Source organism: Kogia breviceps, chromosome 3 (genome assembly GCF_026419965.1).
Source record: "Kogia breviceps isolate mKogBre1 chromosome 3, mKogBre1 haplotype 1, whole genome shotgun sequence".
In the NCBI taxonomy this organism is placed as follows: Eukaryota; Metazoa; Chordata; class Mammalia; order Artiodactyla; family Physeteridae; genus Kogia; species Kogia breviceps.
In genome coordinates this window covers 41,924,604-41,944,061 of record NC_081312.1, presented here as the reverse complement: position 1 = coordinate 41,944,061, position 19,458 = coordinate 41,924,604, and the positions used below count along the sequence as shown (strand labels likewise).

The 19,458-nt window shown below is 37.1% G+C and overlaps 1 protein-coding gene across 5 annotated transcripts; it reads left to right on the top strand.

The window, feature by feature from the left end:
- The first annotated feature begins 7 nt into the window (after positions 1-7).
- JKAMP (JNK1/MAPK8 associated membrane protein) lies at positions 8-18,549 on the top strand. Of its 5 annotated transcripts, none has more exons than XM_059059686.2 (7): positions 8-126; positions 2,176-2,249; positions 2,823-2,977; positions 8,424-8,630; positions 12,165-12,346; positions 15,830-15,906; positions 18,270-18,549. In XM_059059686.2, exons 1-7 carry the CDS (start codon positions 123-125, stop codon positions 18,486-18,488), a joined length of 918 nt encoding a protein of 305 aa, XP_058915669.1. In that variant the 5' UTR covers positions 8-122; the 3' UTR covers positions 18,489-18,549. The 5 variants fall into 5 exon arrangements, with proteins under 5 accessions (XP_058915669.1, XP_058915668.1, XP_066884504.1 ...); XM_059059685.2 differs by having other exon boundaries at positions 2,158-2,249; XM_067028403.1 differs by having other exon boundaries at positions 2,126-2,249.
- The last annotated feature ends 909 nt before the right edge of the window (positions 18,550-19,458 follow it).

Genomic DNA, 19,458 nt, shown 5'->3' with positions numbered 1-19,458 from the left:
CGGAGCGGTCGCCTGGGTTACCAGGAGGCGGAGCCGTCGAGGCGGCTTTGGCCCGGATGTCCGGGCGCTGCGGTCGGGTCGGCTGATCCACGAACCTCTCCAAGGAAACCTACAAGCTGCCGATGGGTGAGTGGTTGCCGAGGTCCCGGGAAGCATTTATCCTAGTCTCTGCTTCTTCCCTACGCTCCCAGCTCTGGGCTTGGCCACAGCGGGTGGCCTCCGGATAGCGGCGAATCCTTGTACGTTGCTCGCAGCAGCTCTTGGCCGGGCCGAGGTGGGATAGGGGTAGTCTCTGCTCCAGACAAGCTGCAGCGGGGAGACCAACTGCAGAGGGGACGCCGGCTGCGTACCGGGGGAAAAGGCCAGGCCTTTGTTGTTTGTTCAAAATGTCATCTCAGTCCCTTTGTTTCGGTCTCTTTGTTTAACATTCCTGAGAGTTGACTTGACAATTTAAAGCGCGGGCGTAAGTGCAGGAAAACAGGAAAGGAAGCAGAAGCTAATTGCTGCTTAACTGTTGTGTCCTGCTTCAACATCAGACGTTAAGTTTGGGGGGGCCCTTCAGAAAGGGGCATGACGGTTGCAAAAAAAGTAAAAAATCTAGACCTCCTTTACTACCTCCTCCTTTTTGCAACCTCCTTTACGGTTGCAAAAAAAGTAAAAAATCTAGACCTCCTCCTTTACTAAAGGGGAAAGTGAGCGTACAGTGAGAGCTAGGGTGTTTTTGGTCGACGGTAAGCTGTTGCGTTCAGTTTATCATACCGGTTTTCAGGCTTTGGATTCTGAGAAATTTTAGATTATTTACACTCAAATGTATTTATTATGCATCTGCTAGGTGCAAAACCGGTATAGAAGGTTTCCAATTCTTTACCTTCTGCCTTCTCAAAAAATCTGAAACAACTCGTTTCCGTCTATTAGTTTAGAACATTGTGATTACAACTGGTTTAAAAATAAGTGCCAAGTAAGGTAAAGAAGCCCATGGGTTTTTTTAAAAGTCAGAAATTTGATAAAAGTCAAAATATTAAGCTTGAGGCATTTTAGTCAGCGCCATTTCTATTTTTCTCTTCAGCACAAGGAGAAAGAAAAAAGTCTACTTGAATTTGAAAGAAGAAAGAGTATTGTGGATCAAGCAGTCTCTAGATTGTGAATTCATGAAGAATTTGGGAAATGATTGTTCAAGAATAGCCATAAAATGCATAATTTCCCAAGTTAATTCACGTTTGACCACAGTTGTTTTGGATTTATTCCACAATAGGCTGTAGGTTCTTTGAGGGTAGGGACTCTGTCGTGTTCCTCCGTGGATCTTTAGGGGCCCTTCACCAGTGGAATCAGACACTTAATGCATGTTTACTGAAGGAATGAATCAATGATTGAAGGGAATCAGATGTCACTGATGAAAAAAACTCGTTCGTAGTTTCTCCCTGTAGATGAGGTCAAAGACAATCTGTAGGCCCTGAGTTATTTGGTTAAAAAGAGCTGCTTTTTATGTTGTCCAAGTCTTGAGATCAGAGGGTTGATTCTAATGCAGTGGTTCCTAAGTATTGGTCAGAGGACCAGTGACAGCCTTGATGAAATCTTCACTTGTGCTCTACAAAAATGACCAAAGTTAGGATAATATACAAGCTTCTTGTAAGGTGAATGTATTTACTTTAAAGGCCTTCCCTTTATTCTGAACTTATGTCCTTTCTGCTTTTCTGGTATTAAAGGGTGTTCTATCATGAAGGAAGGTGATAATAGATTTCGTGTGTATGCTTGCACTTAATGTCCTGACTGGGCAAAATAAAAAGTATCCATCCTCTCTTAGTCCTCTAGTTAAAAAAAAAAAAAAGGAAATTCAAAAGTCTAGACCATCTAATCAAAGGGAATGGCTGGTTGGAGCCATTGGAGACATACCAGGTTAGGCTTTGAGTTGTGGGCATAAAGTCCACTCTGCTGGTTGAGGACCTTAATCTTAAGGAACAGTAATAAGGTTCCATGTAACCTTCAGTAGTGTCACAGTGTAAAAGGAAAACTTTAAATAAATGCATCAAGACTTTTGTCTAATACATATTTTTTAATTGAAAGTGTGTTGAGATATTTCTGCCAAATGTTTCAGCTCTTATTACCTTATCTTTTATAATCACAAAAGATGTTACTATACTGGCATTTGTTTTTAAAAAGCTGTCGATATTCAACCAGCATGCCTTGGACTGTATTGTGGGAAGACCCTGTTATTTAAAAATGGCTCAACTGAAATATATGGAGAATGTGGGGTAAGTCTTAACATTTGTATGTTATTTCATTTGTAAACTCTTTTTGCGTTTGAAATATTGTCACATGTAGAATAACCTTTTTCTTCAATGTATTCAACTTGTAAAAGAATATGGAGGCATTAATAAAATCCTTATTTGTGTTGTCATATTGATTATATATCTATAATTCATCTTGACGGTCACAGTTATTAAGTTTTAAAATTTGATAGTTTTATAATAATTTCTAATTACTTTTTATTAATATAGAAAAGTGATTTGGACAATAATTTAGCATTACAACTCCAGAGCATTTCTCTGCAATTTTTATATGGTGTTAATAACTAGGTTTTTCATGTAATATTAGTCAACTATTTTAGTAACTTAATAAAGAGTCCTTTAATAACATTATACAGGTATAGCAAATACAATGTAGATTGCTTTTTATTTTCCTTATGCTTTCTCTTTTATTTTTAAAAGAAGCACATGTAAACAGATGTTTAAACTGAAATGTGATGTCTTAGTGAATGAGTTTTTGGGGGTGTTAATGTTCTAGGATAATATCTGTACATAAAATACTGTTCTTATATATCATAGGTGTGTCCAAGAGGACAGAGAACAAATGCACAGAAGTATTGTCAGCCTTGCACAGAGTCTCCAGAACTTTATGATTGGCTCTATCTTGGATTTATGGCTATGCTTCCTCTTGTTTTACATTGGTTCTTCATTGAATGGTACTCAGGGAAAAAGAGGTTAGCACTTTCTATGAATGTATCTGAGTGGACTGATGTTGGAATAGCTATCATTTAGAAGACCTTATCAAGTAATTATACTTCTGTTTTTGTAAAAGTGGCAAACTTGTTTTTCCTTTATCTTCTGATTACTTTTGACTGTGGCAAGGAAACTTAATGCTGGGGCATACCTCAGTAAATATTAAGGGAAATATCCTTTGTCTGTTTTACTCTGAGTGATGCTGAGGGAGTATTTTATTTATATTTTTATTTCTTAATTATCTTCATTGGTTTTCTACAAAGACTTGGCTATGATTCCAAACTGTTTATTGTTCTAAAACAAATACTTTGCAACTTAATACTAGTAATCTAGTATAATGTAGTTAAAATGTTATAGCTGCAACCTAATTATGAAAACTCATACCAAAACAAATCCAAAAAACTTACTAAGCATTGTGTTCTATGTTGGAGAGATCAGAGAAGGAGATACAAAAATAACTGATGTGGTTTATAGTCATACTCTTGTAGAGAAGACAAATGTATACATAACTATAATATAAATCAGTCTTAAAAGTATATAAACAAAAAGTATATAAAATCTTTATAAACAAAATGCTCTGGAATCACAAAGAATGGAAGAGATAAATTGTGCCTGGTGGCACCTGAAACACTTCAAAAAAGGAACATTTTAGGCAGAGGCAACAGCGTGAACACTGGCAGGGAGGTAGGAAACGTGATCTCTTGTGGGTGGGAATGGAAGTAGTTGGGTGTTCAAAGTGTGGATTGCATATGAGAGAAAGATAATAAAACGGAGGGTGGGAAAGAGGGTTGAGGCCAGAATGTGAAAGTTCTTGGTGATGATGGGAACCTTATCCCACTGGGAATGAGGAACCAGAGTCTACTGTAGTACATTTCAGCCATCCTGGCTGTTGCTTCCTCTGACATCTCAGCATCTTTCCTGCTTTAAGTCCTGTCCCTTTCCCCAAACTCTTCTCTGCCTGAAATACTCTCTTCTTCCTGCAACTTTTTACCTAGCTGCCTTTTCTTCCTTCGGATCTCAGGTTAAATTACACCTACTCGGAGAGGCCTCCCCTGACCCAATCTAATGTAGGTCTGTCCCCGTTATTTTTCTTTTTTAATAGCACTCTCATTCTGTTGTTGTTTTTGCTTTGTATTTAGCAGTCAACACAATTTGTAGTTATGTTTGTCTCCTCATTTAATGTGATTTCCCACCCCTGACCATAGGCTCCATGAGGGCAGTGGCCATCGCTGTTGTTCTCTATGAAATCTCCAGAGACCAGCACAGCTGCTGGTGCATGGTAGTTGCTCACTTAGTATTTGCCAAGTGAATGATTTATTGGTGAAGGTTTTGGTTTAGAGAAACAGCATCTTGGATGCATGTTTTAGGAAGATAACTTCTGTGGAGGGCAGATTAGTGGTGAGACATATTAGAAAGCTGTTGTCCAAGAAATAGTGATGGCCAGTGGTAGGAATGGAAGTGAAGAGAAGGTCAGGTGGAAATAGAATCAGTACTTTTCTGGATCTACCTAGTTAAGTCGACAGTGATTATTTACACTGGAATAGCATTCATTATTTTTCAGAAGACTCTATTAAAAGAATTTTTTTAAAGCAGCTTTCATCCTGCTTTTAATTTCTGTTATAGAATGATGAGAGATGAGGGCTAGAAAAGAGATGTGATTAACAAAGCTAAAATAGAATAATTGCTCATTTGGAACTTCTCAGCCCAGAGTGGAGAAGAGGTGGGTTTAATGTATGTACCTCACCAAATGCATTTGAACTAAAACATCAGATATGTTTTGAGAGAGAATTTTAGAGCAGAGGGTAGAGCCTTGGTTTGGTAGTAAAGCAGAGGTGTGATCAGTGCTTAGGCAGGAAAGGAGGTGGGTTTAAAAAGGAGGTTGCATATCTATGCTTTGCCTAGGAAATTGGTAGCAAGGAAGACAAGGACTATCTCTTGCATTTTCCTGAGACATTGCACTTAAAATCAAGGAAGCAGAAGCCTAGCTGTCTGAGGCTAGACTCATGTTTCTCGACATTTTTTTCATTCTTTCTTCCTTAAAGAAGCTTTCTAGATACCTTTTTTCCCCCATTTCCACCTACCCCATAAAATTTTAATATCACATATATATTGTTTATTGGTTTATATAGTGTATGTATACATGTGCTTTATATATAAAAAGTGTAGTATTATTTTATACCCAAGGATCCATTCTTGTCCCCTTGGGAGTGCTAGTGCCCATTGAGAATGCATGGGCTAGACACTAATCAAAACTTCCCTTTCTGACCTTCTTGCTTTCCCCAAAGTTTAGTATTAAATTTGTTTTTCTTTGAGGCCAGGGCAGAGATAGGCAGAAATCGCATGTTTTTATGTAATGAAGCCAGAAGCTGTGCTTCTTCTGTCATTTGTTTTTATGTAATTTATAACTTTCCAAATGTATTCATACACCAATCTTTAGGGATGTTAGCAATGTGCCAGGTGCTGTGCTAGGTTGTGGGATTCAGAGATGATGAAAATGTGGGTGCGTACAGTCCAGTGGATGAGGTAGGCAGACCATCACAGTGTATGTGAGGGTCTATAGTAGAGGTATGTACAGAGTTTTAAGGCTAGCTTAAAGAGGGAAGAAGTCAATTCTGTCCCCTCAGAATAGGGTGGTGTCCCAGGAGAAAAAACTGACTTTAAGTTGAACTTTGAAAAATGAGTAGTTTTTGAGAGAGGAATTGAAGAAAGAGTCAGACAGTAGGAAAAAGATGTGCAAAAGTCTAGAGGCAAGAAAGAGCACAGCATAACCAAGAAATGAGAGCTGAGGGTGCTGTGAGAAATAGGGACTAAATGAGACCAAGATACAAAGAGGTTTGGGGCTGGGGGAGTCTTAGGAAATACTCCTAAGACCAGGGGCCAACCCCAGAGCTGATCTTGAAGGATACACCATTTGCCAGATAGGTGACGTGTTTTGAGGTGGAGCCCGAAGCGTGCTGGGATAAACGGCACAAAGTAATTTCGTAAGGGCAGGAGGTGTGGGAGATAAGGCTGGTGGGAGGTATTTTTCCTGAAAGGCAGATGGGATCCACTGAAGTAGTTTAATAAGGGGAGTTTTAAAAGCAGATTCCGTTTTGTAAAGATTACCTAGTTGACTGCAGATGGGTTGAAAGGGAGCATGATGAGAAGAAGCAGCCAGTGAGAAGGTTGCTAAAGTCATGGCAAGAAATAATGAGGTTGGGAGTTTGCCTCTAAGAATATGAATTCTGTAAGGAAGCAAAAGATTGGATTATATAATATGAAAGTGTACACGTTTACTTACATATTTTGTGTCTTCATCTGTGTAAAATGGCACAGGAGTTCTGCTTCCAACACCATGGGCTAATTAGGAGCTCCAGGTCACCCTCCTGCATGAAATAACTAAAGTCTGGAAGAGACATAATGTTTAAGACATTGCTGGTCTCACAGGAATAAGGGGTGATCTCCGAGAACTCTTCTTTTTCAGAAAACAAGCAAACCCACCCTGAGCTGGGGCCAGAGTGACAAACCAGGCAGTAGGGTTGGGACGGTAGCCAGAGGTTAACTGCCGATAGCAACTGGGTAGTCCTTTCTGCTCCACGTGAGGTTGACTTGGGGTGTACCCATCTAGAGGCTGGACTGGGCTGTGGTGTTCCAAATGAGTAACTCATATGCTGGAGTAGGTGCTGGCTGTCAGCTGTGAGCACATGGGGGCTGCTGACCAGCTGCTCTTTTATCTTTGGTATTCTGCAGCTTAATTATAATGTGAATTTCTTTTTATTTATTCTGCTTGGGATGTGTTTTGCTTCCTAGGAAGCAATTCTGTGAATTTGTTTTTCATTCTTTCAGATGAGCCCAGTCAAATCACAGAGCAGTGAGAAATAATCAGTGGTGGTTGTTTCAAGCCATTGAGTTTTAGGGTGGTTTGCTGTGCAGTGATAGGTAACTGAAACATTGTTCAAATAGAAAACTCAAAAGCATCTATAGAGAAGCAATCATAAATAATGAGAGTTTAGTGAAGAGGCTGGCTGTAAGCTAAGTATATAAAATCAATTACCTCCCTATATTTCATTTACAGAATCACAGTACTGTGAGGTAGCCAAGACCAAGGTAGCTAAGCTACATTGGATTTATACTGTGGAACTTGACAAGCTTAATTCTCTAATTTATATGGAAGTTCAAAGGCCCAAGAATGACCAAGACCACTGGAAAAGTAAAAGAATGTGTGTAATATCGAGAAGTATTGTCATATTCTGTTGTCTCAGGGATAGATAAATGGATCCCAGGAACAAAATAGAGAACTTAGAAACAGGCTGGTTATATAGGAGACTTATATGGCAGAAGTGGCGTGGCAGCTTAGTGGGGAGAACAGAGTAACTATTCAAGAAAATGCTGCTGCTGGGACAGTTGGATATCCAAATGGGAAAAGCTAAAGTTATATCCTAACTTAGACACAGAAATCTCTTCTAAGTTAAAGATTGAAACATGGAAAGCAAAACCTTAAAACTTTTAGAAGAAAATATAGGATAATATTTTTCTTAGAGTGAGAATCTGCTAACCAGAAACTTAAAAATTGATAAAGGCAACTATATTAAAATTTAGAACATCTGTTCATAAAAAGACATCACAAAGAAAATGAAAATTCAGCCCACAAACTGAGAGGAAGACATTTGCAACACATTTTACTAACAAAGCAGAATGGATAAATAATGGAAAGATCACACAATGGAATATTATACAGCAGTGAAAACAACTGAACTTCAGGTATAAGAAAACCATGAATGAATATTGGAAATGTAATTTTGAGTGTAAAGAAAAATCTCAGAAAGTTTACCTCACTTTTTCATGTTGAAAAATAAGCAAAACTAAATAGTGGTTTTGAAGTATAAATACAGTTGGAATAAAAACTGTTTAGAAAAACTGATAAAGAACATTTAGTATAATGGTTATTTCTAGGGGAGAGACAGGAATGTGGAATGGGGAGGAACAGGTAGATATAAGTTGTTAATGTTTTAGTTATTGGGTTAGGTGGTGAGTTACAATGTTTATTATATTTTATAAATAATATGTATTACATATAATCTTTTATGTACTTTTAATGCTTAAGATAATTTAAAATGATGCATAGATAACTTTAAGACATTTTTAATAATTTGGTGAGTTACTGAAGATAAAGGTAGATCTAATTTCTGCTCTTCTACACATTTAGACAATATTGGCACAGTGTTATCTGAGATGAGTGTCTATCCCTTTTTAGTAAACAAGGTTAAATCCTTCTCAAGTAGTTTTCATATGTGCTTGGCTTTACTTTTTAGAAGATTTTTTTGTTTCAGGATTTATCCGTTAAAACTTCTTTTTAGAATACATATTTTGAAGCATACACAGGTTTTATTAAAAGCCACTTAACATGCTGAGAATTTTCTGGTGATTGTGCTTCCTTTGTTTTACTAGTTCCAGTGCCCTTTTCCAACACATTACTGCATTATTTGAATGCACTATGGCAGCTATCATCACCTTACTTGTGAGCGATCCAGTCGGTGTGCTTTATATCCATTCATGTCGAGTATTGATGCTTTCTGATTGGTACACCATGCTTTACAATCCAAGTCCTGATTATGTTACCACAGTGCACTGTACCCATGAAGCTGTCTACCCACTGTAAGTATTTATTTAGACGTAAGATCATTTTTTAAAAAATGATGATTATAGATTTCATTCATTTAAGCAGATTGAGCCTTGTGAAATGGCTCCTAGGCACTGGGGGAGATATACAGAAATGATTTTCTTCTTTTAAGTGACTCATAGTCTGAGAAGAGGAAATAGAAGTACATCTTAGTATAATAGAAGTGAAAGTATTTTTTGTGTTGATGTTGAAGTATGTCTGAGCACTTCTAAAATAAGCCATATCTGTTTCTTAAAAAGGGAATTATAAGGAAAACCTTTTTCTTATACAACAGAGAAGCAATATCTGACATACAGGAAGTAGTATAGACTTTGGAGCTAAAAACAGGCTTGAGATTGAATCCCAGGTCTGTCAGCTGTTAACTTGAACATGTTAAGAGCCTCTTAACCTTGGCTTTCCTGTTGATATAAATGGGAATAATGATACCTTATAAGGTGACTTAAATAAATGCCTTACATACAGGAAGCACTTATAAGTAGCTGGTATTATTATTAGAGTGCTTGGCTTAATGTTCTTTCTTTTTTGTTTTTGTTTTTTCCAAATAAATGTTTGTGATTTTCACCAGGATGTTTTGTTTTAAAAATATCAAATTCATAAGATTCTGTATAATATTACCCTGGCCTACATTTTTAAAATTTCTGTGAATTAGTATTCATTCTGATGTGTTTTTCTCAGTAAATGTATAATAGAAGAGTCTGGTATATGTATTCTCATAGTTGTAGCAAGTTACCATTATGTAATATGCTGAACAAAATAGTACTTTTTGTACAATTTTTAATAGTGCTAAGTGTCAAAAACAAACATGCATGTATGTAAAAAGATACTTTGCAAAAAATGAGATCCCAAAAAAAAAGTAGAAAAAAAAGCAACAACAAAACAAAAAGCGAGATCCAGATACAGAGCTATAAAAATCTTTTCCACCTGCTTACCTTTTAAGTCCTGCAAATTATTTATATATATACAGAGACAACCAGACATATTTATATATATAAATTGTATCTAAAAGTCTGATACTATCTTCTTTGTTGATTTCATAGAGCTATAACCCTCAGCTTTGATTATTCTCTTGTCACATATTGTCCTGGGGACTTGCAGAACTTAACCTGGTCCTATATAGAGAAGTTAATTACTGAATCAGATATTATATTTAAATAAGATGTATAACCATCTTATTTAAAACAAAATCAGACTCATTTACTGCTATTCACATCTATAGTGTTTTTTATAATATCTGTAAATCCTGTAGTAGGAGAGTCAAAAAATATGAGAACAGAGATGGCAAATAGGTACTTGCAGCCCTCATTCTGCAGTCATAACAGCCACTTCTAATTTATTACAGCACTTGTCCTGCTGAGTTGGGTGTGGCCTCAGAGCCTTGTCACAGCACTCAGTCAGACTCATCACACAACTTCATTGATTAGGACATTTTCCATCTGTTCACCATCTTTGAATTAAGTAGGTATTTTTTTTTTCTTAGCAGCTTTACCAGTAGTCACTGTGGAATGGACTGTCTGCCTTGTTTTATTAATTATACAAAACAGTGTTTTATTAAAAGTATGAGAAGATTTTATAATACTAGCATATGAATTCATACATGTTACTTTACATAACCATTTAAGCATACATATATGGCTGGACTGGGGCTAAACATTTCTGAAAGCTGTAGGACTACCAAAGTCATAATGATTTTTTTCTTTTGTAAGTCAACAAAAAGTAATGGCGCAATATTAACAGAAACCTTTGGAACACTATTACATTGACTAGTGGAGGATATCTTCTCCATTGGTATATATAAATTTCTTACAAATTGAAAAATATCAAAATACTTTTACTGATAATTATAGTTTTGAGGGGAAATTAATTAGATAAGATATGGAAAAACATGCAAGCTTCTATCATTAGAAACTTACTGCAAGAGGTAATGTTTACTAAAACTTTGAGTTATTGACAATGAGCAGTAATTACTGTTGTAACAAAACGTAGCTTTAGCTTGTCAGATTTATCCTATGTGCATATGAGGGGCATGGACGGGGGCTGGGGAGGTGGAGGATGAGGTCTTCTGGTGGAGAGCAGGGGCAGGAAACAGGTATCTGCTTCCAAAAGCTAGTTTCCTAGTTCTTTAGGACAGGTAGCACGTGATGGTTTCCTTCTGATTAAAATAATAGTCTTTTTGGAGCTCTTAAGGAACTACAAGATGAAGGAATAGACACATTTTATCTTGTTTTGATATTGGTAAGAGGTAGCCTAAGAAGACAAAACTCATCATCCAAGAAGTGAGGCTTGAAATAATGCAGTATGGTACAGGGCTGGACCTAAAAGCATCATGAGAGCACAGCTACCTGGTATCATTAAGCTGTGTAGAGAAGAGGCTTGTGGTCAGTTATTTGAAACAACTCCCGTGCTTCCCTTGACTCTCCCCTGCAAGGGAGAGGGTTTGCGTATAAGATAGTAAAAAATAATTTGAAAATCCTCATGAAAAGGAAGTTAGAACTATGTGCATAGAAATGTAATTATTCAAAATAAGGAGCTAGAAACTATAGTCTGCTGAACAGAGATCTTTTTGCAACTATCTTTCTGATTGTAAAAATTACATTGTAGGATATTTGGAAAACAGAAAAGACATAGCCCAAATAAAATAATCTGTAATTCCATTTCTTAAGATGATCACTGCTAAAAATGTCTTTCCAGCTGCACTTTTTATTTTTATTATTTTATTCTTTTTAATTTTTATTCTTTTTTAAAGAATATTAAGGTTATTCTATGCACATGCCATTTTGTAGCCTGTTCTTGTCACTTAGTGTATGAGGCATAGTTGCTTTTGTTGTTAACATTTCTTTCATAACTGGATTTTTAATGTCTGCATAGTATTCCAGCATAAATGTACGCTAAAATTTAACCAACTTCCTATTGTTGAATATTTATTTTCTTCCTGAGTTTTCTTTATTGTGTGATTCAATAAAAATGCTTGTTCATTGGGTTTTTGTGTATACCTGATTTGTTTCCCTTTGATAAATTTCTACAAGTAAAATTTTTGAATTAAAGTATGTAAACATTTTAGGTTTTGTTTTTTTGGTTTTTGGGTTTTTTTGCGGTACGCGGGCCTCTCACTGTTGTGGCCTCTCCCGTTGTGGAGCACAGGCTCCGGACACACAAGCTCAGTGGCCATGGCTCACGGGCCCAGCCGCCCCGCAGCATGTGGGATCTTCCTGGACTGGGGCATGAACCTATGTCCCCTGCATCGGCAGGCAGACTCTCAACCACTGTGCCACCAGGGAAGCCCAATTTTAGGACTTTTGATACACATTTCCAAACTGTCTACCAGAAAGGACTCAGCATACACTTTGCAGTGGTATTATGAGAGTTTTTTTGGTGAACCCTCCACCAATCTGAATATTCGATGGATAGACTTTTTAAACCTTTTTCAGGATCTTTGATTTTAAAATGATCAATGTTAAAAACACATTTTAAAACATATTTTTGATGTTATAATTTTTTATTTTATTTTCCAGATACACCATTGTATTTATCTATTATGCATTCTGCTTGGTATTAATGATGCTGCTCCGACCTCTTCTGGTAAAGAAGATTGCCTGTGGGTTAGGGAAATCTGATCGATTTAAAAGTATTTATGCTGCACTTTACTTCTTCCCAATTTTAACCGTGCTTCAGGCAGTTGGTGGAGGCCTTTTATGTAAGTTTGTTGGGTAAAGTCAATGAAATATATTTACTATATGTGATAAACAATATTTTCTCTGAGTATAATTTTGGACCTTTTTCTGTAGTATGTTTTTTATTCTTGAAAATAAACCATAGTATATATTTTTGCTAAAACATATCATCATTCTTTATCAAAACTGATTTCTGTTTAGAGAATACTTTGTATCTGAAGCTCACAATGTCAATAGGAATATTTTTAAAAACCTTAGTATAAATTAAAAAACATATAATAGATGGAAATTACTCTTGATATAATAGATGGTTTTTACATATAATAGATGGAAATTACTTGTGATAATATATACTGTTTACCATTAAGTCTTAGTTTTCTAAATTCCTTTATGAAAGACTTTTAGATATAGTAAAAAATCCTCAATATATTTTTTTAATATATCCATTCATTTATTCAGCAACCATTTAGACTGATCTGTGACTCGAAAGAAGAATGAGAGAAAGTTGGTGTTAAAGAGCTCATATACTACTAGGAAAGCTATAAGTAGCTGAGAGAACATAGTGAGGGACTTTTCGAACATGTGACATTGAACATTGCAAGGATGTTGGATACCATCTTTATATGGAGCCTGCCTGGGTGCAGAGGGCAAGCTTCTGGCCTGAAGGAACTGGGCAAGATGGCATCACTGTGCAAGTAATGTAGCTTAGTAATGAATTTGATTCAAAGTTAGGAGGGTGGAGCTGAGGATAAGGCCATGGGAAGAAGAAATTGGAGACTAGTCAGGGGTCTGTTATCCCTCATATTCTGTTTTTACAGATGTATTGTTTCTTTTGGCCTGCATAGTGTTTGAAAATCTATAGTTTTTCCTAGCTCCTACCATTTAGTATTTTCTTAGATTTGGCCCACTTCAGTCATTCTCCTGGATGACCTCTGTAGGCATTTCAGGTTGCTATTCTTGCTCTAGGGACTAGAGACCTGCTCTTAAAAGGATTTCAGGAGGAAGAGTGACATGACTAGATTTGCATTTTAGAAAGATAACTTGGTAGCAGTGTGGAAGATGGATTGGCAGGGAAGAGAACTTGGGCGGTCGTTAAGAGATGACAGCTATAAGCCGGGCCTGGCTGTCTGACTAAAGCAGAGAAACATTGGGAAAGAAGAACTATTTCAAAGACAGAGTTAACTAAGCTAGGTATCTAATTAAATATAGGGGTTAAGGAAATGGGAGGAGAATACTATAAAGGAGCTTTCTGACTTAGTAGCTAGTGAATGTATGAATAATGAATGTTAGAATAAGCAAACAGGTTGGTGAGAAGTGAATTCAGTTTTAGGTATTCATGGAATATTCAAAAGAGCACAGGTAGTCATTTATCCTAGACAAGCTTGGGAGAGCTGACTAGGCTTAAAGATTGAAGAATTGCCAGCCCTCAAATCCCTGTGTCCTAGACTGCCACTGGTGCTATTGTATAGAACCTCTTGGTTATGAAATGGGGAAAAGGGGAAAGCTGTGGAAAGCAGGGAAAGGTTTGGAAAGTTAACCTAAGGAGACTGCCAGACAGTGTTGCTTCCTATGTTGTAGCTGCCTATATGGAAAATGCCTTTTCCCACGCTGAAAATCTTTGGATCATTTTGTTAACAAGCCTCCACTCAAAGCACATTCATAGGAGGATCAAGGAGTTATTGTTTATTTGCACTAAGTATAAACTTGTGCAATCTGCTGAGATGAGTCACAGAGGGTATCATACCAACTCATAATTTTATGGTGTTGAAAAAAGGCACCAGCAGATTTGGAGTCTGGTGAGGACTCGTTTCTTCGTTCATTGATGGCTGTCTTCTTTCCGTGTCCCCACAATAGCAGAAGAGGGAAGAGGTCTTTGAGGTCTCTTTTATAAGGGCATGAATCCCATTCATGAGGGCTCCACCCTCATGACCTAATCCACCCCAAAGGTCCCCCCACCTACTAACAGCATCACATTGGGGGTTAGGATTTCAACATAAGAATTTGGGGGGTGGGGTCATAAACATTTAGTCCATGACAAGGGAATATAGCAAGTCTGAGCAAAGTAGAGCACCAAGAGGCTTCTGGTACCTCAAGATACCAGGGTCTAGGGAGAGAGACACTGGGGTAATTAGGAAGATGTCAGTGACAAACTTTTACTTGCTTGCAAGTATTATTGAAGCCAGTTTTTAAGTGTGATCTTCCTCTGAACCACCAGCAGAACTAAAATGAAGATTTCCAGGCACTACCCCCAGACCTAGTTGCTCAAAATATTACATTGTTTTAGACCCTAGAGTAAGAACCACTGTAAATCCTGCTTTGAGCCCAGAACCTCCCTCTACTCCCCACAAGTTTGGAGCTTGTTGGAAATTTCCTTTCTCCTTTTTACTACCAGTTCTTTCTCTAGCAGTTCTTACTATCATTAGCAACATTGTTTAGCTATTTATAAGTTAATTGGGATTCTCTGGAATGGCTGTCTTATTTAGTAATTGGAATCAGGCCTGCATAGATAATTCAGAGATTCTGGCTGCCATATCCTTATTAACATTTGAAAATGTTCCAGATGGGTTCCACTGCATTGTATTGTAGAATGATAATAGTTTTAGTAACTGAAGTTAATTGTTTTAAAATAATTGTATAAAAAATAATTTAAGGTATCTTTCTCAATTTGTCCATTTGTTTTAGTGAGCTATAAATTTAAAACATTTTAAGAGGTGGTATTTTTACGAAAAATTTTCACTTAAAGTATTATTTTACTGTACTGTATTTGAAGTAGAACTGTCTAGAAATTTGACTTTAAGAGCACTGAATGAGGTTTATTGGTATATGACCTTTTAATTAAAGCTGAATTACTCTTATATATAGCCTTTCTCAACTGAAATTACCCATCTGGACCACAGAAAATTGGTCACAGAAAACACAGAACACAGAAATTTGAAAATTGAGTAATTATTTTCCCAATTCTCCCAAGTTTGATACATAACTAGTATCATGCCAGATGCATAGGAGAGAAGTTAATTCTTTACAGCGGTGGAAGCCTTCAGGCAGGGGTCTTCAAAGCTAGGCCAATGATAGTTTTACATTTTTTAACCATTGGGGAAAAAAATCAAAAGAAGAGTAGTATTTCTTGACATGTGACAATTATATGAAATTTGAATTTTATTGTCTGAATAACTTATAAATAAGTTATAACTTACAAACTTATAAAGTAAGTTTTACTGGAACACAGACACATCCATTTTCTGTATGATCTGGCTGCTTTCCCACTACAACCGTGGACTTAGGTGACTCAGACATAAACTGTGTGGCCCACGAAGCCAAAAGTATTCACTATCTGGCCCTTTACAGAAAAAGTTTGCTGACCCCTGCCTTAGAGCATTAGGGCTTCACTCTCTCCCAAGACTGGTTGAGAAAGTTTTTGTCTGTGGAAAGAATTATACTGTTTGAATTTTTTGATGGTTTATTCAGAAAATTTAATTTTCAGCATAATACCAATGTTTGTCTTTCAGACTATGCCTTCCCATACATTATATTAGTATTATCTTTGGTTACTCTGGCTGTGTACATGTCGGCTTCCGAAATAGAGGTAGGACATCTTTTTTCCTTTGTTAAAGACTTTTTTTTTTTATAGATTTGACAACTGAATAGGAGAATAGTGCATATGATATGATATGTTACAACTGATTGTTTTAGTAATCCTTGGCTAAACGATGCCTCTCAGTAGCTTCTGGCTCATTAGTTCATGAAAAGTTGTATACTAGACAATATTTGCTTGGGAAATTAGTGAAGTAGTCAGGCTTAACTCCGGCATGTTAGAGAAAAAACTCATTTCATATCATTTATCCACATAGAAAATGTATAATTATTGAAATGTTGAACCCTATTAACACTATTTTGAAGGAAACATAAAAATGCTTTATTTTATATAGAACTAATTCTAGGCTTTTTTTTTTTTTTGCAGTGAACACTAACAGTCATCAATAATTACAGTGTACATTCCATACCCTTCTATGTTTTGTCCCTAATTTTATTTTCTTGATTATGGATGTCTACTTTTGCCCTCTAATATCTGTAATACTTTGGTGATTTGGAAATATCATTAACATTCACATTAGTTCCGATGCTGTTCCTATCTTGAGATATCCTTTTTGTGCCTCTAACTTTTTAATATTTCAGTGGAAGCCCACTGTTAGAACTCTTAGAGAGTAAACTCTAAAGGAATAAAAGTGTAACATGTCTTAGTACTCTTCCATCCTATGACTGCTAATCTAGTGCCTATGCACTGTTTTCAATTGCCCACTGCAGTTGATATGTGCTCTCTTTTCTTAACATAAAAAAGTTCACCCCAGAGAAAGGTGTTAACTACTTTGGAGTGGTTGCTCTTGAAGCTCCTGTTTCTATTACATTAGTGAAAGAATGAGAGGGGGGAACAAACCACCTAGAAATCATAGTGACTTTTAGGTACACTAGCAGTAGAGGAACTAGACAGTATTTTTTTTTTTTTTTTTTTTTTTTTTTTTTTTTTTTGCGGTACGCGGGCCTCTCACTGCTGTGGCCTCTCCCATTGCGGAGCACAGGCTCCGGACGCGCAGGCTCAGCGGCCACGGCTCATGGGCCCAGCCGCTCCGCGGCACGCGGGATCCTCCCGGACCCGGGCACGAACCCGTGTCCCCCGCATCGGCAGGCGGGCTCCCAACCACTGCGCCACCAGGGAAGCCCTAGACAGTATTTTTATGGTGATTTTTCAGATGCTTCCGTTTGTATTCTACTCCCATTTCTCCTTGGTAATCTTTAATCAACTTTGCAGTATGATTAAAGATAAGCAAATTAGTTTTGGCAGTTTTATCAACTCTAGGGAAATGTGGGGGGGGGATGATTGGATATTTGAATAAAATGAAGTTTTTGAATTTTTGTTTATTATCCGTAGTTACTATGGAAAGTTCGATTAGCTTGAATCATATTTGTTTCTCTGCTGCTGGGAATCCCCCATATATAAAACATTCATGTACTTCAATTAGCACTCTATACATGAATCAGAAATAGGGATTCAAGGGCTTCCCTGGTGGCGCAGTGGTTGAGAATCCGCCTGCCGATGCAGGAGACACGGGTTCGTGCCCTGGTCCGGGAAAATCCCACATGCCGCGGAGCAACTAAGCCCGTGAGCCATGGCCGCTAGGCCTGCGCGTCCGGAGCCTGTGCTCCGCAACGGGAGAGGCCACAACAGGGAGAGGCCCGCATACCGCAAAAAAAAAAAAAAAAAAAAAAAAAAAAAAAAAGAAAGAAATAGGGATTCAAGTCAGGAAAAGACAATTAAGCTCTAGGTGAGCTGATGAGCCATTTAATGAGGGAAGGTTGTTAAGTAACCAGTTGCAAATTACATTTTAGTGTGTTCATTAGCACATTTAGATATTACTTTTATATAATAATTTGGTCCTTCCAATTTCTGTATATTGTAGAGCAGTATTAAAGATAAAAGGGAAATCAGAGTAGTCACATGTCATTTCTGCTCCCTTCTAAGTATCCAGGTAGCAAACTCTAGGAATGCTGGAGTTAAGGAAGTTGGGTGTATGTACCTTCTCCTTCCCACTGGTAGACTCAGCTGCTGTGGATCAGGGCAGGAAGAAGGCACATAATGTGGCGTTCCTCTTCCAGTTCAGATCTTTCAGAAGAAGCTGTAGTGTTTCCAGGGTCGAATGGTGGTGTAGACCAGAACTTAGAGACGTGGGCTCCCGTCTTGGTGCTGCTGCTGAGTGCTGAATGTAGGAAGCCTCAGTTTCCTCATCTGTGAAGTGGAGTAGCAAGACTGGGTGATTTCTTAGGTCTCTGTGATTCTGAGGTCATGATTTTGTGTGACAATAATATGTTTTAAAGTAATACGTAATAAATTATCTAGCCAATTCAGCCCAATAATCTGTATTTCTCTTTTCTTTCTTTTATAAAATTATGTAGAACTGCTATGATCTTCTGGTCAGAAAGAAAAGACTCATTGTTCTCTTCAGCCACTGGTTACTTCATGCGTATGGAATAATCTCCATTTCCAGAGTGGATAAACTCGAGCAAGATTTACCCCTTTTGGCACTGGTACCCACACCAGCCCTTTTTTACTTGTTCACCGCAAAATTTACCGAACCTTCACGGATACTCTCAGAAGGAGCCAATGGACACTGAATGTAAAATGCCAAAAAAACCTAAGAAGTGTTCTTAATAAAAGGAAGTAGAAATTTAAAAATGTATTAGTACTCTTCTGTCATACATGGGAATATGATTGTCAGTACACCTAACGTTATGGGGGGGGGTTGTTGTTTGTTTTCTTTTTTTGACTTAACAGATTTTGTGGTTTGATGGAAAATACAAAATACCATAATTTTCCATTATGTAGTATAACACACCATACACTTAGAGCACACGGTTATGTTACACTAGAAGCCTATTAGGAAGCACTTGCCTCTTGCAACAATTTAGCTATTTTTTTTGTGCAAAGTCATGTTTCTGTGTACCTAGCAATGTGCTGTTCCCATTTTTATTAAGAAAAACTATAACAAGTATATCTGAAATCCTTAGCATTGGCATAATTGTGCATGCCTGTTGTGTTTCAGTTTTTCAAGTATACTGAATTATAAAGTCAAACGTATTTGTGGGGTCTGATATCAAACATGGAAATCAAGTATGTTGTTTTTTGTTATTTATTTATTTTTCACCAATACAGTATTTTCATCTATTACAAAAATAGAGCATAATTTATATAACAGGTCTTTTGTTTTAGGTAGTTTGGTTGAAGACATCTTCAGGTTATTCCTGTTCCTGTAAAGAAAAATGATAATAAAACGCTTAACTACAAAAAATCTCAAATATCTAGCATTTAATTGTATTTGCCACACTAATTGTGGAAATAATTCAAAATGTTAAGTAGTAAGATTAGTGTCTCTCTCCCAAATGAATAAATATACTTCCTTCCCCCATATCTCATTTTTGAAGGATATATGCACGTGCCATATTTTATGAATCCTGAGACACAATTTTTGTCACATTGTGATATCTCCATTGATGGCTTCTTAGATTTAACAAAATACAGAATATATACAGTACATAAAGTTTTCCTGTGGTTGGTTGTTAATACGTGTGCTGATTTTTATGCTCT

Coding starts and splice junctions, on each gene's coding strand:
- JKAMP (XM_059059685.2), top strand. Junction 2,250..2,822: donor AAATATATGGAGAATGTGGG/GTAAGTCTTAAC, acceptor TATATATCATAG/GTGTGTCCAAGAGGACAGAG. Junction 2,978..8,423: donor TGGTACTCAGGGAAAAAGAG/GTTAGCACTTTC, acceptor TTGTTTTACTAG/TTCCAGTGCCCTTTTCCAAC.